Raw genomic sequence first — 17,773 nt, forward strand, 5'->3', positions numbered from 1 at the left:
CAAACATTTGAATTTAGGAAGAGGTTAACTATGAAAATGGCACTGCCAAAGAAGCTACAACTCCTCCTGGCCTTTGACACAGAACATGGGAGCAGCACACCCCCTTATTTTCCCTCTCTTTACACACTGAGCATGAAGGCGCCTTTCTGATCCCTCAGATCAAAACGGGCAGGGAGGGCACAACACTACGACAGTCTCAACATAAGGATGTAAAACTGGTGTGAAGGGTCTGTAAGTGAAAACGTGTGTCTTGTGAAAGCAGCCGGGTTAACTCCCCGCACTACTCCAATGCATTGCCCCTCTGGCCCCACTACACTGCTGGGTGAAAGCTGAAGATCCCTGGCTATGCTGAGTTTCATTTTAAATATATTAATTAAGCCTATTCAAAAAATTAAAGACAGACAGTAACGGTTTTAAAGTTTCTCTTTGAAAAGATGATATCTTACAGTACATACAAAAATACTCTGAAAATACATACGACTTCATTTACAAAACACGGAGTCAACAGATTACAAGAATTACATGGTTGTGGACTTTTAATAAACTGAGCATGCATTCATGAAACTTAAAAAATATTAAGAAATGCACTGAAAAAAGCAGTGTAAAAAAAGACAACTCATATAGTTAAATAAAGCTACAAAGGTCCTGAGCCAATTAATGGTGGGTAACAATGTCATTCAAAAATGCTTTGAGGTTTCAATAAAATCCACTGCTTATTCTGCATGCCTAATCCATGAGGAGACTGCTGGAAGTTATGGTGAGGGATTACCATGCTGAGTTAATTTTATACTTCAAAAATACAAGTCTGCCATACTTAAATGTATCTTATCATTGATGGTGGGATGAATTCTTCCTTTGTAAAAAATACCAATCAGCTAACAAGAATGTCATGAGATAGTAAGACATGTAACAATTTCACCATTCATATACTGACTTTCAGTATCCTGGTTATAGTCTGATTTTTAATAAAGATGCATTTTGAAGACCTCCATGGGAGGCAAAATACTGAGAATTTATGGTGCCCAACTCTTGTGTAATCACTGGACTAGTCCTCCCTGGAAACTATGCAACATCTGGACAAAAGCACAAAAAATAGTTTAAATATTTATGTGCCAATCTGAAAAAAATAAATTAACAAAATAGACATCTGCACAAACGAAAGAAGAAGAAACATATCTCACATTCATTAACCTCGGGCTTTACAAAGTGGCTTCAATGCTAAAGTAAACATACAAACATTTGGAAAATTACAAGACAGGTTTTTTTTTGTTGTTTTAACTTTTTCAGCTCTATACAATGACTACAACATAAGACTTCAACAACAACAACAACAACAACAAAAAACCAACCAACCAAACGAAACAAACAAACAAACAAACAAAAACAGTTCAGGGCTTGTTTTATCAAAGTCCAAGTGGCCAAGAACTGGTTCCCATGACAGAGAAACAAACATCAAAAGTTAAGGCAGTAAAACCTCAAAATGCAAAGCCATAATACTGTAGGTGACATTTACTAGCAGGTGAACCTCAGAGGGCACGTAGCAATCAGTGAGAATGCCACAGCATCTCAAGGTCAAATGTGAGAGTTCAAAAACCACTCCAAGGTCATGAGGCTGTTGACGGGAACTGTCATGCCGTCTATGCCACTGTGTGACTACATGGTCACCAAGTGAAGAGGCACTGCTATTACCGGTTAAGAGTCAGTCGGATGGAGTTTTTAATGACACGGATGTTGCTTGCTGGAACTGGAGATGATGAATCTGGCAGTTCTTTACTGGGTAGTCTCTGTTGAAAGGGAGACAAAAAAAAGTGTGAATGTACATACATGCACGTACACCCCACCCTATAAGGGCTCATTCATCTAACAAATCAACCATCCAACTCTACTTGGACTTTTTCTCCACAGCCCTACACCCTGATGTTCACAGGTGCACACAACAGCTCCTTTTCCATTCATCCTAAGTACTTCTTTACTCTCAGGTCTTTTAAAAGTCAAAACTGAGAAGCAGAGAAGTAGAGAAAGTAGACGTGGCAGCAATGCGAGGAGGGCTCTGGACTTTACTAACTCAGTCACCACTGGGAAATGTATAAAGGACTCCACCGTCCCTAACGCTGGGCAATGACGCCGAGCAACAGCAGTGCGGGTGACTGAAGAGCACAGTCTGAAGACTGTGAAGTAAACATAGGCACTCTACAGGAGGACCTGGTACTGAGAGTTACCTCCCTCCGTTAGTTCTTGTGCTGTGTGATAGAAACAATTCAAAGCTTGGCCGCAGGTAAATGCAGAGGATGTGGTCAGTGGCAGACCACTTGTGTGGCAGGCATGAGGTTCTGAGTTCAACCCCCAGCACCAAAAATAAGCAAACGAATTGGTAAAAAGTTCAGACATACAAATAAAGGACAATGAAGATTTATACAGCATAAGCAAACTTCAGACATTATACGCGTCTACTCACTTACACTCGAATGGTTTTTTGTTTTGCTTGTTTTTGACAGGTCTCTCCATGTAGCTCTGGCTTTCCTGGTATTCAGACATTCACCTGTCTAACTCCTGAGTGCTGGGATTAAAGCATGTACCACCACTAGCTGTACTTCAAATATTTTAAAACATACTCATGCCATTCACTCTTTTATATTTTAATATCCACCCCAATATTTCCTATCCATTATCATATTTAATATATATTTTTGTAAGGCAGTCTTACAGTGTGAGCTGTGTAACAGAAATTACTTTGGTTCCAAAAGTCCCGACACAGTAAGAGCTGATCTAGGGAAGTAGCTCCTTTGTGGAGGGCTGAAAAGAAGCCACCTGTTCTGTACACTCAGGGCAGGGCTTTGTGGGATCTAACAAAGCTCCTTCCTAACACTTGCTCATTAGCTTTCCATGCTCACCACATTTGATTTCTAATAACTTAAATTCTGAAAGCAGTGTATATAACAAAAGCTATCTTTGGCATTAATAAGAAACCTGTGCCATGCAACCAAGTATTCAGAGAAATAAGACAGACCGAAATCTGAGTAGGCCACAAGTCTTCCGAACTGTGTCCTCTCCTAGCCTCCTGAACAATGCCCACTCAGAACTGGGTCCTCTCCTAGCCTCCTGAGCAATGCCCACTCAGAACTGGGTCCTCTCCTAGCCTCCTGAGCAATGCCCACTCAGAACTGGGTCCTCTCCTAGCCTCCTGAGCAATGCCCACTCAGAACTGGGTCCTCTCCTAGCCTCCTGAGCAGTGCCCACTCAGAACTGTGTCCTCTCCTAGCCTCCTGAGCACTGCCCACTCAGAACTATGCACTATCTGTCATCCCCAGTCCTGACCCCAGCCACATTGCTGCTCTCTGAGAACAGAGACATAATCATACTGCTTTCTGGCTCTAGGTTTTTCTTTTTCTTTGAGACATGGTTTTACTCTGTTGCTTAGGCTAGTTTTGAACTTGAAGCAATCCTCCTGCCTCAGTCTTCTAAATACTTGGATGTAGTTTTAGTTTCTTAAGTTTTTTTTTACTTGTTTTTTACCTATTATCTATTACCTTTTTCCGTGATGTATCAATAGTTGGAATGGGCATAGATTCTCCACCAATGGCATCCTAAAAATAAAAGAATTAAAAACACAATTTAAAATTTTCTTACCATTTCCAACACTTATTCCTACTTAAAAGTAAATCATAACCCAAAACTGATGACTCTAAAATACTTTGTATGGTGCTTTTCATAGTCTCTTGCTCTTTAAGTTCACATTCTGAGTGCAGTATTAACATATTTACCATTGGTTTTCTTTTCCTATCCTCGGCAGCACGGGAGTCTTTAAATGCTGACTCAAGTCGAATAAACTAAGGCATAAACAATAAAAATGAATCGCTATTATATATCTGCAAAGACCATACAAATCAATATAAAACGGGAGACTAATTGATTGATCATCAAAAATGACAACAATTTAATGACTTCAATTAACTACAACTAAAATTATATTGAACTCAACTGCTACCCTTAATTTCGGCAGCCTAAGTAATCTTTTCGGTTTAATCAATTCAGATTCTAACAAAATAGTTTGTTATCATCTGCTGAAAGCTAAGAAGATCCATATAATAGAAAAAATTACACAATTATATTTGTCTCCTTAACTTTTATGTAAGTCAAGAAACTTAAAACAATCAAGCAAACTTTCAGATATGAGTAATTTGAATATAAGATGAACAAATATTGTTCCTAAAGGTTTTTGAAATATTCTTTTCAAACAGAACAACTCCCAGTGGAAAACTTACATAGTTACGGAAAACTGTCAGTTTCTTTACTATTATTTTAACTTTAAAAAAAAAATCAATGAGTAATTACTACTAAAGTCATAAGTTTACCTTTTCTATGTCTTTCAACCTCTTTGAAGTCCCATCTGTAGGGGGCGAATGGGATCTTTTGGGTGTAACATTCTTACTTATATTAGAGAGTCCATTTAGATGTGGTTGTCCCTGGACAGGGTTGTGAGGTGTTGTGACTCTCGGAATAACGTTACGTCCTACTACAGTAGGAATGGTACATACAGGTGGGGAGGATGCAGCTTTCGCTGTAGGATCAACCTCTGAAAAGGACAAGAACAATTTTAGTAATCAAATACTTATGTAGCACAACTGTTAACAACTGAAGTTTAGACACCTACCTGCACCAATGACTGGAATAGACAGCCCTTGAGCTGGGGGGACACGTGGTAGCTTCTCTACAACTACAGTCGCAGGCTCAGTGCTATTCCTAGTAAAAGAATAAAATTATCATTATTAACTAATCTCACCACTATTGATTTTAAAAGCTCTCACTTTAACATTCAGTATGATTTCTTTCTAGTATTTCAACCTTACTCACTAGAAGAACAGAGAGGTCAGGGAACACAAGGAAAATCAAGAGGGAACAATCTAAGTAGAGAATGTGTGTGTGCATTCATCTGCACTGCACCATCCTCAGCCCTTCCCTGGAGTGACTCCTGGAGCACCGCACACACCAAGTGACTCCTGGAGCACCGCACACACTGCCAAGTGACTCCTGGAGCACCGCACACACCAAGTGACTCCTGGAGCACCGCACACACTGCCAAGTGACTCCTGGAGCACCGCACACACCAAGTGACTCCTGGAGCACCGCACACACCAAGTGACTCCTGGAGCACCGCACACACCAAGTGACTCCTGGAGCACCGCACACACCAAGTGACTCCTGGAGCACCGCACACACCAAGTGACTCCTGGAGCACCGCACACACCAAGTGACTCCTGGAGCACCGCACACACCGCCAAGTGACTCCTGGAGCACCGCACACACCGTCAGGTGACTCCTGGAGCACCACACACACCGCCAAGGGTCCCCAAACAAGAAACTAGCAGCTAGTAAGAGAAAATGCTTTAAGCGATGCAAAGAGATCTTTTAGGAAAAGTACAGAAAGTTCTCATCATCCTCCAAAAACAGCCTAGAAGGACATTTGGATACACACCTTTCTACTTCTCCCGCAGGGCTGTCTGGGTTGGAAGACTTATTTGTAGACACTGGCGAGTGAAAAGGTGTCCCACTATCGGTGTCTCTAGAGCTATCCAGACAGCTGCTATCCAGAGATGATCTTTTGGACTGAAGGCCACCTGAACTCCGGCTTACATCAGAAAGACTCTGTGGAAGAGAAAGACGCTGTTAGGGTTTCAAAAGCAAATGAGAATATTCTAAAGCACACAAAAGCAATCTGTCTCTGGTTTAAGGTGATTTCAGACCGACTGTCTACACCCTCTTTCCCAATAGGTTTGAAGAAGGTGTAGGTGTAAAGTTCAAATTTGGTTTCAAGATCAACTGGTTTTTTTTTTTTTTTTTTTTGAGACAGGGTTTTTTTTCTATAGTTTTGGAGCCTGTCCTGGAATTTGCTCTTGTAGACCAGGCTGGCCTCAAACTCACAGAGATCCACCTGCCTTTGCTTCCCTAGTGCTGGGATTAAAGGCGTGCGCCACCCCCGCCCGGCTAAGATCAACCTTGTCAATGGAAGCACACCAGAGAATCAGGACTACAGACCCACCTTTTTCTTCTTCTGAAGAATCTCTGCAGGTAGATAATGATGAAGTTGTTTTTTCTTTACATGAGTTGCTTCAATTTTCATTCCATCCTTTAACATATTTATATTGTTTGCCTGCCTGTACACTGTAACAATGTTAATATGTTAAATGGGACATTTCTCTCTGAACGGCAAGCTGTTTCCCTTTTCTGAAATGCAGACCGCTTACCCCCCACTAAACACACGTCCTCTCACGGAACAAACACTCTAAGACTCCCATCGTGTCACAGCACTGTGTAAGAACCAGCTGCTTCCATGTGTCTGTCTTCTAAAAGCTTTCTTATAATTAGCCCCCATTAACAAGGTAAGTATATCGCAAATTTTTTTTTCCAAATCTTGTTCTTTGTTCTTTTCAAAACAGCAGTCGCTCCTCATAATTACTTGTCTGAATCTAAGGTAATTCTTTTTCTTCTTCTTATGCATATATGGGTATTCTGACCTGCATATAAGTCTGTGTGGCATGTGCATGCCTGGTGCCTCAGAGGTTAGAAGAAAGTACTGTATTCCCTGGGCCTGGACTTACAGATAGATAGTAGTTGTAAGCCTTCATGGGTGCTGGGGAACCAAGCCTTAGGCCCTTGGGAGAGCAGCCAGTACTCTGAACCTCTAAGTTGTCTCTGCAGCCACCTAAGACAATAATTATATCAAATATCCAAAATGCAACTCAAGTCCTGCTTCTCCCCTGAGACTGCTTCACCATCACAGCCCACATCAGATAGAGAACACAGCAGACCGGAGGCCATCTGCAAGTCTATTTTCAGTTTAGAGCTGAAAAACTAGTTTCAGAAAGCCTGGAACACCTGGGTGGCAGCAGGAGACATGCGGCTCTAGACTTCTGTTCTAGCGCTTTTCCTAACTTGTGAAGACCAGCTGTATTAGCACACAAAAAAGGTATTTTATGTCCAGCCAATTAGATGTGAAGTCCACTGAAGACAGGCAGGAAGGCTGTTTTGTACTGCAAATGCTAAGGAATGAGGCACATTATTTAATACTGTGGGACCTAGAGTGTCGACGTGCGGAAAAGAGTATTTTAAAAATCTAATAAATGAGCATCTCAGCTTTTTCCTTCTTGAGACAACTGATTCCTAATTTGTATACACAATTTCATTCGAGGTTCTTATGATTATCAGGAGTACTTGTTCAAACTGCAGAGTCTCTGGTTCCTCAGAACGTGACTTTGTAGTCTGAAGGTGAAGCACAGGAGGCTACACTACCACGATAAACATGAGGACTTTGTAAGGAATTTAGAAAACTCCTATGTGTCAAGAGCACTAACAGCATGATGTGCGCACTGCCCAGGCACAGCAGTCCAGTCTATGATGTGCACACTGCCCAGGCACAGCAGTCCAGTCTATGATGTGCGCACTGCCCAGGCACAGCAGTCCAGTCTATGATGTGCACACTGCCCAGGCACAGCAGTCCAGTCTATGATGTGCGCACTGCCCAGGCACAGCAGTCCAGTCTATGATGTGCACACTGCCCAGGCACAGCAGTCCAGTCTATGATGTGCACACTGCCCAGGCACAGCAGTCCAGTCTATGATGTGCACACTGCCCAGGCACAGCAGTCCAGTCTATGATGTGCACACTGCCCAGGCACAGCAGTCCAGTCTATGATGTGCACACTGCCCAGGCACAGCAGTCCAGTCTATGATGTGCACACTGCCCAGGCACAGCAGTCCAGTCTATGATGTGCACACTGCCCAGTCACAGCAGTCCAGTCTATGATGTGCACACTGCCCAGTCACAGCAGTCCAGTCTATGATGTGCACACTGCCCAGTCACAGCAGTCCAGTCTATGATGTGCGCACTGCCCAGTCACAGCAGTCCAGTCTATGATGTGCGCACTGCCCAGGCACAGCAGTCCAGTCTATGATGTGCACACTGCCCAGGCACAGCAGTCCAGTCTATGATGTGCACACTGCCCAGGCACAGCAGTCCAGTCTATGATGTGCACACTGCCCAGGCACAGCAGTCCAGTCTATGATGTGCACACTGCCCAGGCACAGCAGTCCAGTCTATGATGTGCGCACTGCCCAGTCACAGCAGTCCAGTCTATGATGTGCACACTGCCCAGTCACAGCAGTCCAGTCTATGATGTGCACACTGCCCAGGCACAGCAGTCCAGTCTATGATGTGCACACTGCCCAGGCACAGCAGTCCAGTCTATGATGTGCACACTGCCCAGGCACAGCAGTCCAGTCTATGATGTGCACACTGCCCAGTCACAGCAGTCCAGTCTATGATGTGCACACTGCCCAGGCACAGCAGTCCAGTCTATGATGTGCACACTGCCCAGGCACAGCAGTCCAGTCTATGATGTGCACACTGCCCAGGCACAGCAGTCCAGTCTATGATGTGCACACTGCCCAGTCACAGCAGTCCAGTCTATGATGTGCACACTGCCCAGGCACAGCAGTCCAGTCTATGATGTGCACACTGCCCAGGCACAGCAGTCCAGTCTATGATGTGCACACTGCCCAGGCACAGCAGTCCAGTCTATGATGTGCGCACTGCCCAGGCACAGCAGTCCAGTCTATGATGTGCGCACTGCCCAGGCACAGCAGTCCAGTCTATGATGTGCGCACTGCCCAGGCACAGCAGTCCAGTCTATGATGTGCGCACTGCCCAGTCACAGCAGTCCAGTCTATGATGTGCACACTGCCCAGGCACAGCAGTCCAGTCTATGATGTGCACACTGCCCAGGCACAGCAGTCCAGTCTATGATGTGCGCACTGCCCAGGCACAGCAGTCCAGTCTATGATGTGCACACTGCCCAGTCACAGCAGTCCAGTCTATGATGTGCACACTGCCCAGTCACAGCAGTCCAGTCTATGATGTGCACACTGCCCAGTCACAGCAGTCCAGTCTATGATGAAGAGGTGTGGCTGGGGCTAAACCTGATGAACAATGTTTTTCTATTGATCTTGGAACATATTCAGCAAATCTGTAACTAATGATGATTATTTAACATGAGAAACATAAAAATCAATTCATGTTATGACTGTGATTATAATCTCTGGTTAAACACACAGAAAAGTCACCTGTGGAGTTTAGTTTTATTTTCAAACAGAAAACACATTAAGATATTACAAAATTTAAGTGATTTAGGAGTACCTAGGGAGTCTCACTCCCTGTCCCCTGGGCACAGTGGCTGGTTCCCAGACTAAGAAGCAACCAGCAGTGCCGTTAAAAAAAATCTTGCCAGAAATACCCTCTGCAGTTAAGTATGTCTCTTTTATAAAGTGAATGGAAGCATTCTGCCCATTATCTGAGTGCCCTTATTATACCTTAGAAATTATTTCATTATTCTTTTCCTTTTTCCAAACAGCAGCACCAGTTTCTACAATATGGGTTGATTTAACCGAACTGGGAATTAAGAAGTATCTCCAGATAGACCCTAAACAGATGGCACTGAGTTACAGCCATGGTTGGGAATCGCTGCCCCATGATTATGATGTCTTACCTGTATCAGTAAATGACTGTATATCATATGTCAAGTCTATGTTAACACTTTCTGCATTTTCTACTCTCCGAAAAATTATTCCGAGGAACCACATTGATACGTAATTGTTGCTATAAAGAAAAACATTTTCATTAGTTTTTTCTTTCAACCTAACAAATGCTACTGGAAAATTAAAACTTAGTTTCTATTTCTCTACCTGATTAATAGATTTCAGTGATGTAGCCAAATTCTTAAAATTATATCCAGAACATTGGTGTAGTCGTTTAGTATTGTTTTAAAAGAAAATTAAATAGTACGGAAGAACTTACTGAACATATATTTAAAAGATGTTTCAAGCACTACTATGGAGTTTTGCTGAGGTTACTAACTATTGCACTACTTATATAATAATACACGGTCACATGTGTCATTCCTCCATCAATGTCTGTTAAAGACAATCTTAAAACTCACTAAAACAATGAATATGTCAAATAACATTATTTAAGACATTTATTTAAGGGCAACTTACGCTTTATGATGTTCTTTGTTTCCTGGGAATGACTGGGGATTCACATGGGCAAGAGTAATAAATTCATTACGTTCCAAGTTTCCAACAAGCACACGGATTTTAGATTCCACTAATCCAACCCTGAGGTAAACAACAAGATTTCTATAAACTCAAATTAAACCTGACAATTATACTAAAGTAAACCAAGTAATACATCAACTACCAAGTTTTGTATGTTCACTTAAAAAATAAAGTCCAATTATAGTAGAGATTTTTAAAAATACCAATTGGTATAGCAACATGGCTCAACAGGTCACAGTGTTTGCCATGCAAGGCTGACAACCCCAGTTGGAGTCCTGGAAGACAACAGTGATATCCACTTACATGCTGTGGCACAAGCAGACTCTCTTACTAATAATAATAATAAAAAACATATATCAAGCATATGTCAAATTTAAGTGACTTTCTGCTTATAGAAGAACTGACCTAAATTTAATGCATTTCTGACTATAAAAATACCCTGGTTAAGTCTAAAATAATAAGGATTTGAGCATAAACTAAAACTTTTATTTACTGTATTCTTCAATCATTTCTACTTTCATATCTTTGAGTAAACTCTAGACTACTTTAAATAATATAAACCAAGAGAAGCTAACATATGCACATAATTCTTGAAATAAGCATACTGATTTTCACAAAATACTGGATTTTGCATTTCAAAAGTTCACTAAATTTAAATAAGATATTAGAAAAACATATAGGTGCCACCAGATTTTTACAATTTAATGTTCTCTTAAGATATATGACTATCTGCTATGTATTTATTAGTGACTATAAGAATAATTTCAAGAATACTTTTAAATATTTTCAAACACTTACAAAAATTCATTATTATAACTGAGTTATTGCAGTGTTGTTACCTAAATGAGAAATAAATTTCTCTACTAGTACCACACATCTTTTAGGCTTTTGAGCTGTATGGTCTCTGTGCAACTATTTACTTTACCATATAGCAGAGAGTAGTATTCAACAACGTATTAATGAAGGAAGGACGGGTGTGTATCAAAAAGATCTCCTAACAAATGACAGACTGAACTTGCCGTAAGCTATAGTTTCCAGGATTTCTTATCTAGACAAATTAAATACTGCATCAATAAAAAAAATGTAATTATCAGAGAAATAAAAACCCTTAAAGTGACAAGTCAGACTGGAAGAAAATACTGGGAGTACAACTTCTGCCCAGTGGACCCAGGAATGTGAATATTCTGAGGGCACAGGGAATGGATTTAGATGTCCTAGAAAGAAATAGACTGCAGCTTGACCAAAAGTATTGGCAGAAACTAAAATTATGACACTTGTGCTACCTCCTCCTAAATTAAAATGATACATAAAGTGTCTTCCCTTTGAGTTTTGGAGGGGAACAATAATATAAGATGTAGATGGGCATCAGAACTTCTAAACTTCACTGCATTCTGACTCTGAAAATGAGCAAGTACACTCTGCATCACAGCCTCCTATCGCTGCTGATGCTCTCTGGATCCCTGACTCTCCGTCATGGACCCCGGTGTCCACTAAACATACTGATTATGAAAGCCAAGCAAGTGGTAAAGCCCACGAAACTATTGATATCATCAGACAGTGCATACGAGAACTTGAAACCTAAGTCTTACCATTCTAGATGGTTTTCTTCCGTTGATGCACTGGCAGTCAATACTATATAATGCCTATAAAGGATTTGCAGCAATAATCAGGGATTTAAAAAGTCAGAAACATCATTAATATCATTTTTTAAAATCTATTTTTCTTTCTTCTTCCCAATGAACAAAACATGTACAGAGTGTCTAAAAGTTACAGTACATTTTATTTTCACAAAACCATAGACCCCACAATTAAAAACTAACTCACTTTAAAAATTATCACAAATGCTGGACTAGCTACTACTAAAATGAGGGCTCTGTGATGACTTAGGGTTTCTATTAGCCTATTTTCTACCTTGCTATCATAATTAGCTTTCTAAATTTAAACTCTTATTGGACATGTGCTGGGTCACACATGTGCTGGCTAACTCTACCACTCATGAGGATGAGGCAGGAGAATCACTGTAAGTTTCAGGCCAACCTGGGTTACATAGTAAGTGTGTTCCAGGCTAGTCTGGAATACACAGTGAGGCTCTGACTCCTGAATGAATGAATGAATGAATGAATGAATGAATGAGGGTCCAACAGAATGGTTTCATAGGTAAAGGTGCTTGTCACCCGGCCTGATGACATGAGTTCTAAGACCCATGCAGGTTGTCCTCTGTCCTCCACGTGAGCACTATGGCAGGCATACCCAGTCATGTACAACCTAGCCCCCTTTAAAACAAAAATGGTAAACAACAACAACAATAAAAAAAACCCACAAAAATAAGACAAAAAGTTGACATTTTTCCCAACGTTTAAATACCTGTATTTTTGAAAGAAATTTGGTGGCTCTAATAGTTTGGACCAGTCTGATTTCCCTTGAAGAATTTCATCCGTAACTGCAAGACCTAAACAAAAACAAAGGGTTTTTAGAAACTAAGTCTAATTTTGAAAAATGACCAGCTCTTGTATTCAGCCAAACCATCTAACCCACAAATGCTTGACTTAGAAATGTAAAGACATTATGTTGTTTCTTGGAACACAAAAGTCAAATTCCACCAAACTGGACTGACTCAAATTTTGGCCTTAATATTATATATTTTGGAAAGCATTTGAAGTTTTACAAAGAATTAAGGGTTACAGAATTATAATTGCCAAAAAATAGCTCCAGTGTAGAATAAAATTGTCAGCCAAAAGTTTGGGAATATGTAAAGGAAAAGAGAGCCAAACATATTTACCTTGTTTAAATTCTTCTACCATTACTGTTCGAGTAGATGTAGACACATTATATGTAGAATTCTGTTGTGGGTATGCAGGGGTAATTATGGGCATAAGATGATATCTATCTGATGGATTTACCTGCAAAATCAGAAGCAGGATAATTATCTATTCCCCTGAGTAGTCATCACTTCATTTTTCCCAAAGTCTGAAGAATATGAAATATAAATTTAATATAAAATTTCCTCAATTCTAGGAAGGTATTTCTCTACCAAACTGCATTTATTTCTGAAGATAGATATACTTGTTCGTCAAAGCTCTGCAGAAATTAATTTTTCCTCAGCAAATCTATCAAATGATGCATCATACAAGAAAGCCTTTCAAAATTATAAAAATATAATAACTACAATGACATTATCTTCAATTATATATAGAAATGGGTGCCTACTCTTACTAAATTGGAATTTCAAAATTAAAAAGGAATCTATGTGAGAATTATGAATCTGCTTTAAACTGTACTGCAAAATATTATTTTTATATATTTCAGCCCTTCATTATAAGTAACTACTTGTGACGCAGTTTTTTTTATGATGGGTTATGATACTGTTTTTGATACACCCACTTATTTGGTCATATCTGGGCAACTTTTAATAATATAACACTTGGATCAACATTAAATCCACAGCAAAGGGAAACAAGAGCTCTTGCTGCATAAGAAAGGTGTGCAGGGAGAAAGGATAATCTTTAGTGAGACTGATTTAGAGTAAGGCCCTTTTCCTTAGTGAATTCTCATACCCGAGGATCCCAGACAGGCAAATTCAAGTTGCTTTCTTCTGGTTGCTTCAACAGCACAGGATTTGGCCATTCCCTAGCATAAGTAAAGTGAATTAATTCAAACAGACTCTCACTTCAGATGCTATATAAAATACTAAAAGTATTAAACTGTCTCAATCTTCACATGGCAAAGAATAAAGTACAACAGGAAGAATCTGTTTATTTGCAGAAATGGTAACAGTCCTTTGTGAGTGAGAAGCAATGTGTACTTGAATTTGTCTCTTCTTTCTCACCTGCTTTCACAGATTTTATTCTGATGATATGGTAACAGCAATAAGTAACATTTTTTGAAAATATTAGCACATGTATGAAGCAGTTATGACTATCATCTCCATTTTACCAGGCCAGCTTAATGTACAAAACCAAAAGAATCTATGGGGATTCTACAGTCTTAAGATCTTAAGATAAGGCTCACATTTACAAACTCCTCAAGTCACCTTACTGAGTTTTTAAAAAAGAGGTACAGGGGTTATGAGCACTGGCTGCTCATCCAGAGGACACAGGCTCAATTCCCAGCATCTACATGAAAGGCTCACAAGTGTCTGTTCCAGGGGATCTGATGCCCTCTTCTGACCTCTACAGGCACCAGGCACACAAGTAGTAAACATACATGCAGGTAAAACATACACTCATATACATAAAATAAAATCAAAAAAGAAAAAGAAAGGAAGTAAAACTCAGTGTGGTGGTACACATTTGTGAACTCAACACTTAGAAAGTTGAGACAAGAGGAATGAAAGCTGTATACAAGCCTGGGCTAGAGTAAAACCCCTTTCCAAAACACTGACAGGGGTAGGGAGACAAAATCACGTCACTTGTGATAACATAGGTGATACTGAGTCGTTAACTGAAATACACAGGGCACAGGATCTCACTCATACAAGGAATCTAAAAATGTTGATCTCACAGAAGGCCAAAGTAGAATAGTAGCTGGCAGAGATAGGAGAGCAGGGTAGAGAAGAGGATAGGAGAATGTCTGTCGTGGAGATTAACTTAGAGAAGTTTTGGTGTTCTATTGCACCATAGGGAAATTACAAGTCACATTGGTCATACAATGAATCTGGATATCTCATTCTCTCAGATTAAACATGTTTTAAAGCTTTTAATGAAGGTAAAACAAAATATATATGCATTTTTTAAAAATGAAACAGTCTCTCTCTCTCTCTCTCTCTCTCTCTCTCTCTCTCTCTCTCTCTCTCTCTCTCTCTCCAGCCAGGTCTACTAAAACAGACTATGGAGCCCACTGTCCTCAAACTTATAGCAATATTCCTGCTTAATGTTCTCTAGGCAGGTGCTAGGATTACAGGTATGAATCACTACGCCTGGCTACAGTTCTTTAACTTTTTTTTAAAACATATCTATATAAGTTAATAATTAGTTAAAATATATGCTTACCACTTGGAAAAAACTAAAAAAAACTTGTGAACTAAAGTTGAAGCTGCTGCATTTGGATACAGTTGGCAAGTTCTGGCAACTAGCATTGCCCAGGAGACTCCACCAAGGAATCCCAGCATATTGGAATAAATACCACGACCTAGGAAAACAAACATTTATTAATTACTATTCAAGTCTATCATGCTTGAAACACAACAGAATAACTTCATTCATTTCTAAGACTGAATACAAACTGAAATGATAAGCAGAACATCACAACTAGGCTCAGAGTCAGTTTTGGAAACTTACACTTTTCTACTTATAGCTCTCTGTCCCCTAATGTACAATGACCTCAATTTCCTGTTTTAGTGCCAACTGTTCTGATTGATAATGCTACTGAAACTATTCCTAAATCCCCAGCCCCCCCCCATTCTGAAATATCTGCAGTTAAAGAGAGAAACAAACAGAAGACAGTAGGTAGGAAAGAACATTTCATCAGTAAGTAATCATATACATGGGTAGTATTTTAAAACCGACCATAAAGCTGGCAACAAACTTCAGTTTTGGATATCTCTCCATTGTGAACAACATACCAATGACATTAGACTCACTTGTGAAATGATGATTTTTTTTATAGAAATCTATGGGAAACTATTACCATACCATTAAACCTAGTGTGCCCTTATTACACATTGTGACATTATTTTATGTTCCAAACATAGAGGTAAAAATTCTATAAAATATCAGTTTAGACATGTTAAATATAAAAACTATTTGTGTGAAAATTGACAAAATATAGTTTAGTTTATAAAGAGACAAAATGTTCATGTTGTGGTTTTAATACAAATTACATGATCCCGATTATTCAAGGCTACAGGCAAATACCACTTGCGTTAGGCCCACAATATATAAACCAAAAGACTGATTCACTTAAATTATACACTTTAGTAACTTTTGGTGTACTTGTAGCTGTGCAACCACCACAATCACTCCTAGAACATGCTCATCACCTCCAAAACAAACGACAGCCATACTACCCCTTCCTCTGAATCTGAAGACCTGCGCAACCACCCATCTACCTTCTGTCTTTTATAGCTCTGCCCAAATTGTGGAAATTTTCATATAAATCAAAGCATACATGTTGTCTTTTGGATAACTTCTGGCACACTCAACAAAGAGGTGTCAACAATCATATAGTACTGCATTCCTTTTTATTGCAAAATAGTACTTGGCAATGTAGATACACCATGTTTGTTTATTCATTCATCAGTGTATGAACATGCAACTGTGCTTACTCTGGCTTTAGGAATGACAATACTATGTATGTACAAGATTTTTATATAAACATTATTTTACCTTCTGTTGAGAATTAGTCAATGAAATAAAACAAATTTAAAAACACCTTAGTTGGCCATTTCAAGTGTTTACCAGTTATAGAGTTAACTGGATCTGTCAGTGCATATAAATGTTCCCACAGTCAAAAGCTCGATAGGGAGCTCTGCAGGCTATGTGAAATCTCACACCTGAAGTGCAACACCACCTCAGTGCACTCACGAACCAAACGATGTCATTTAAGAACGTACCACATATATGATGGCGGGCTTTAGGATTATAATGGGGATAAAAAAATGTATAGAGGTAAAAGAGCAAACACCAGAAAGAAAAGAACCATCAAAAAAATTCAGTGACGTTGGCTGGAAATGAGGCTGGCTTCTAACTCCTCTACGCCCAGTAAGCATCCTCAGCACTCCACTGGAGCAGGGGTAGGAGCCACCACTCTTGCCTACAACCTCAGCCTACTCAACACCAGAATGATTTGCATGTGCCGCCATGTCCAATTTGTGTTGATATCATTACAAAGGAATTAAAAAGCTTTTAAAAATTAAGTTTACAACAAAAAATTACAATAAGCTAAGCTTAATTTATGATTGAAGAAAAAAACTTTTATAAATCAGTGAGACTAAAGTATACAGTGTTCATAAGTCCACAGTAGTGGACACTAATGCCCTGGGCATTTCCACTCACTACGCACCCAGACGCACTCACACCACTTTTGGGTTCAGCAGTTTCCATCTGTCATATGTGTCTCACACAGATCATTTGTATGTTTGTGTTTTTGCTGTACCACACTGTGTTTAGAAACACTTTCATGTGTTTCTCTACATGAAAGTACTTAGCACTGTCTTACAAAGGCCTGCATTATTCATACAGTTAAAAGGTTATATAGGTTTTAGGAGCAAGTTTACAGCAGGCTATACCAAAAAGGTTTATGTGAGTATGTGAGCACATTTAATTTTGGTTGCATGGCCACAAAATTATTTAATAATTGATTCTTCAGACCATTATCATCATCTTTTCTTTTAAAAATCATGTGTGTGTGTGTGTGTGTGTGTGTGTGTGTATAGTATGCATGAACATGTGTGTACAGGTACATGCACATGCAGGTCAGAGGAAGCCTGTGGGTGTCCTGCTTTAACTCCCTGCCTGATTTCTTGCCCTACGATGCTGAGTTACAGACACAGTCATGCCTCACATTTTGCATGTGTGTTAGGGATTCAAACTGAGCTCATGCAGCAAGTGCTCCTACCTACCGAGCCATTTCCTCAGTCGTCAGATCTCACCATTCCAAAGCAGGGTCTGAACACAGTTAGAAATAACACAGAATGACCCATGTCAGAGCAGAACTAGGGACAGGGCCTT

General features: G+C 39.9%; 1 protein-coding gene across 2 annotated transcripts in view; it reads right to left on the reverse strand.

The window, feature by feature from the left end:
- Positions 1-405: 405 nt before the first annotated feature.
- Positions 406-17,773, reverse strand: part of Papolg (poly(A) polymerase gamma) — a 30,988-nt gene continuing 13,620 nt past the window's right edge. Inside the window, exons 9-22 of one of the 2 annotated variants that reach the window (XM_048435374.3) lie at positions 15,095-15,233; positions 13,661-13,733; positions 12,886-13,006; positions 12,471-12,555; positions 11,696-11,749; positions 10,047-10,166; positions 9,539-9,648; positions 6,038-6,159; positions 5,474-5,643; positions 4,652-4,740; positions 4,353-4,573; positions 3,762-3,827; positions 3,528-3,584; positions 406-1,784 (exon numbers count right to left, since the gene is read on the reverse strand). In XM_048435374.3, the coding sequence (XP_048291331.1) occupies positions 1,686-1,784; positions 3,528-3,584; positions 3,762-3,827; positions 4,353-4,573; positions 4,652-4,740; positions 5,474-5,643; positions 6,038-6,159; positions 9,539-9,648; positions 10,047-10,166; positions 11,696-11,749; positions 12,471-12,555; positions 12,886-13,006; positions 13,661-13,733; positions 15,095-15,233 (1,526 nt within the window). In that variant the 3' untranslated portion in view covers positions 406-1,685. The remainder of the gene's footprint in view (positions 1,785-3,527; positions 3,585-3,761; positions 3,828-4,352; positions 4,574-4,651; positions 4,741-5,473; positions 5,644-6,037; positions 6,160-9,538; positions 9,649-10,046; positions 10,167-11,695; positions 11,750-12,470; positions 12,556-12,885; positions 13,007-13,660; positions 13,734-15,094; positions 15,234-17,773) is intronic. The other variant, XM_048435375.3, reaches the window with a different exon arrangement.

This window comes from Myodes glareolus, chromosome 8 (assembly GCF_982192425.1).
Source record: "Myodes glareolus chromosome 8, mMyoGla1.1, whole genome shotgun sequence".
NCBI lineage: Eukaryota > Metazoa > Chordata > Mammalia > Rodentia > Cricetidae > Myodes > Myodes glareolus.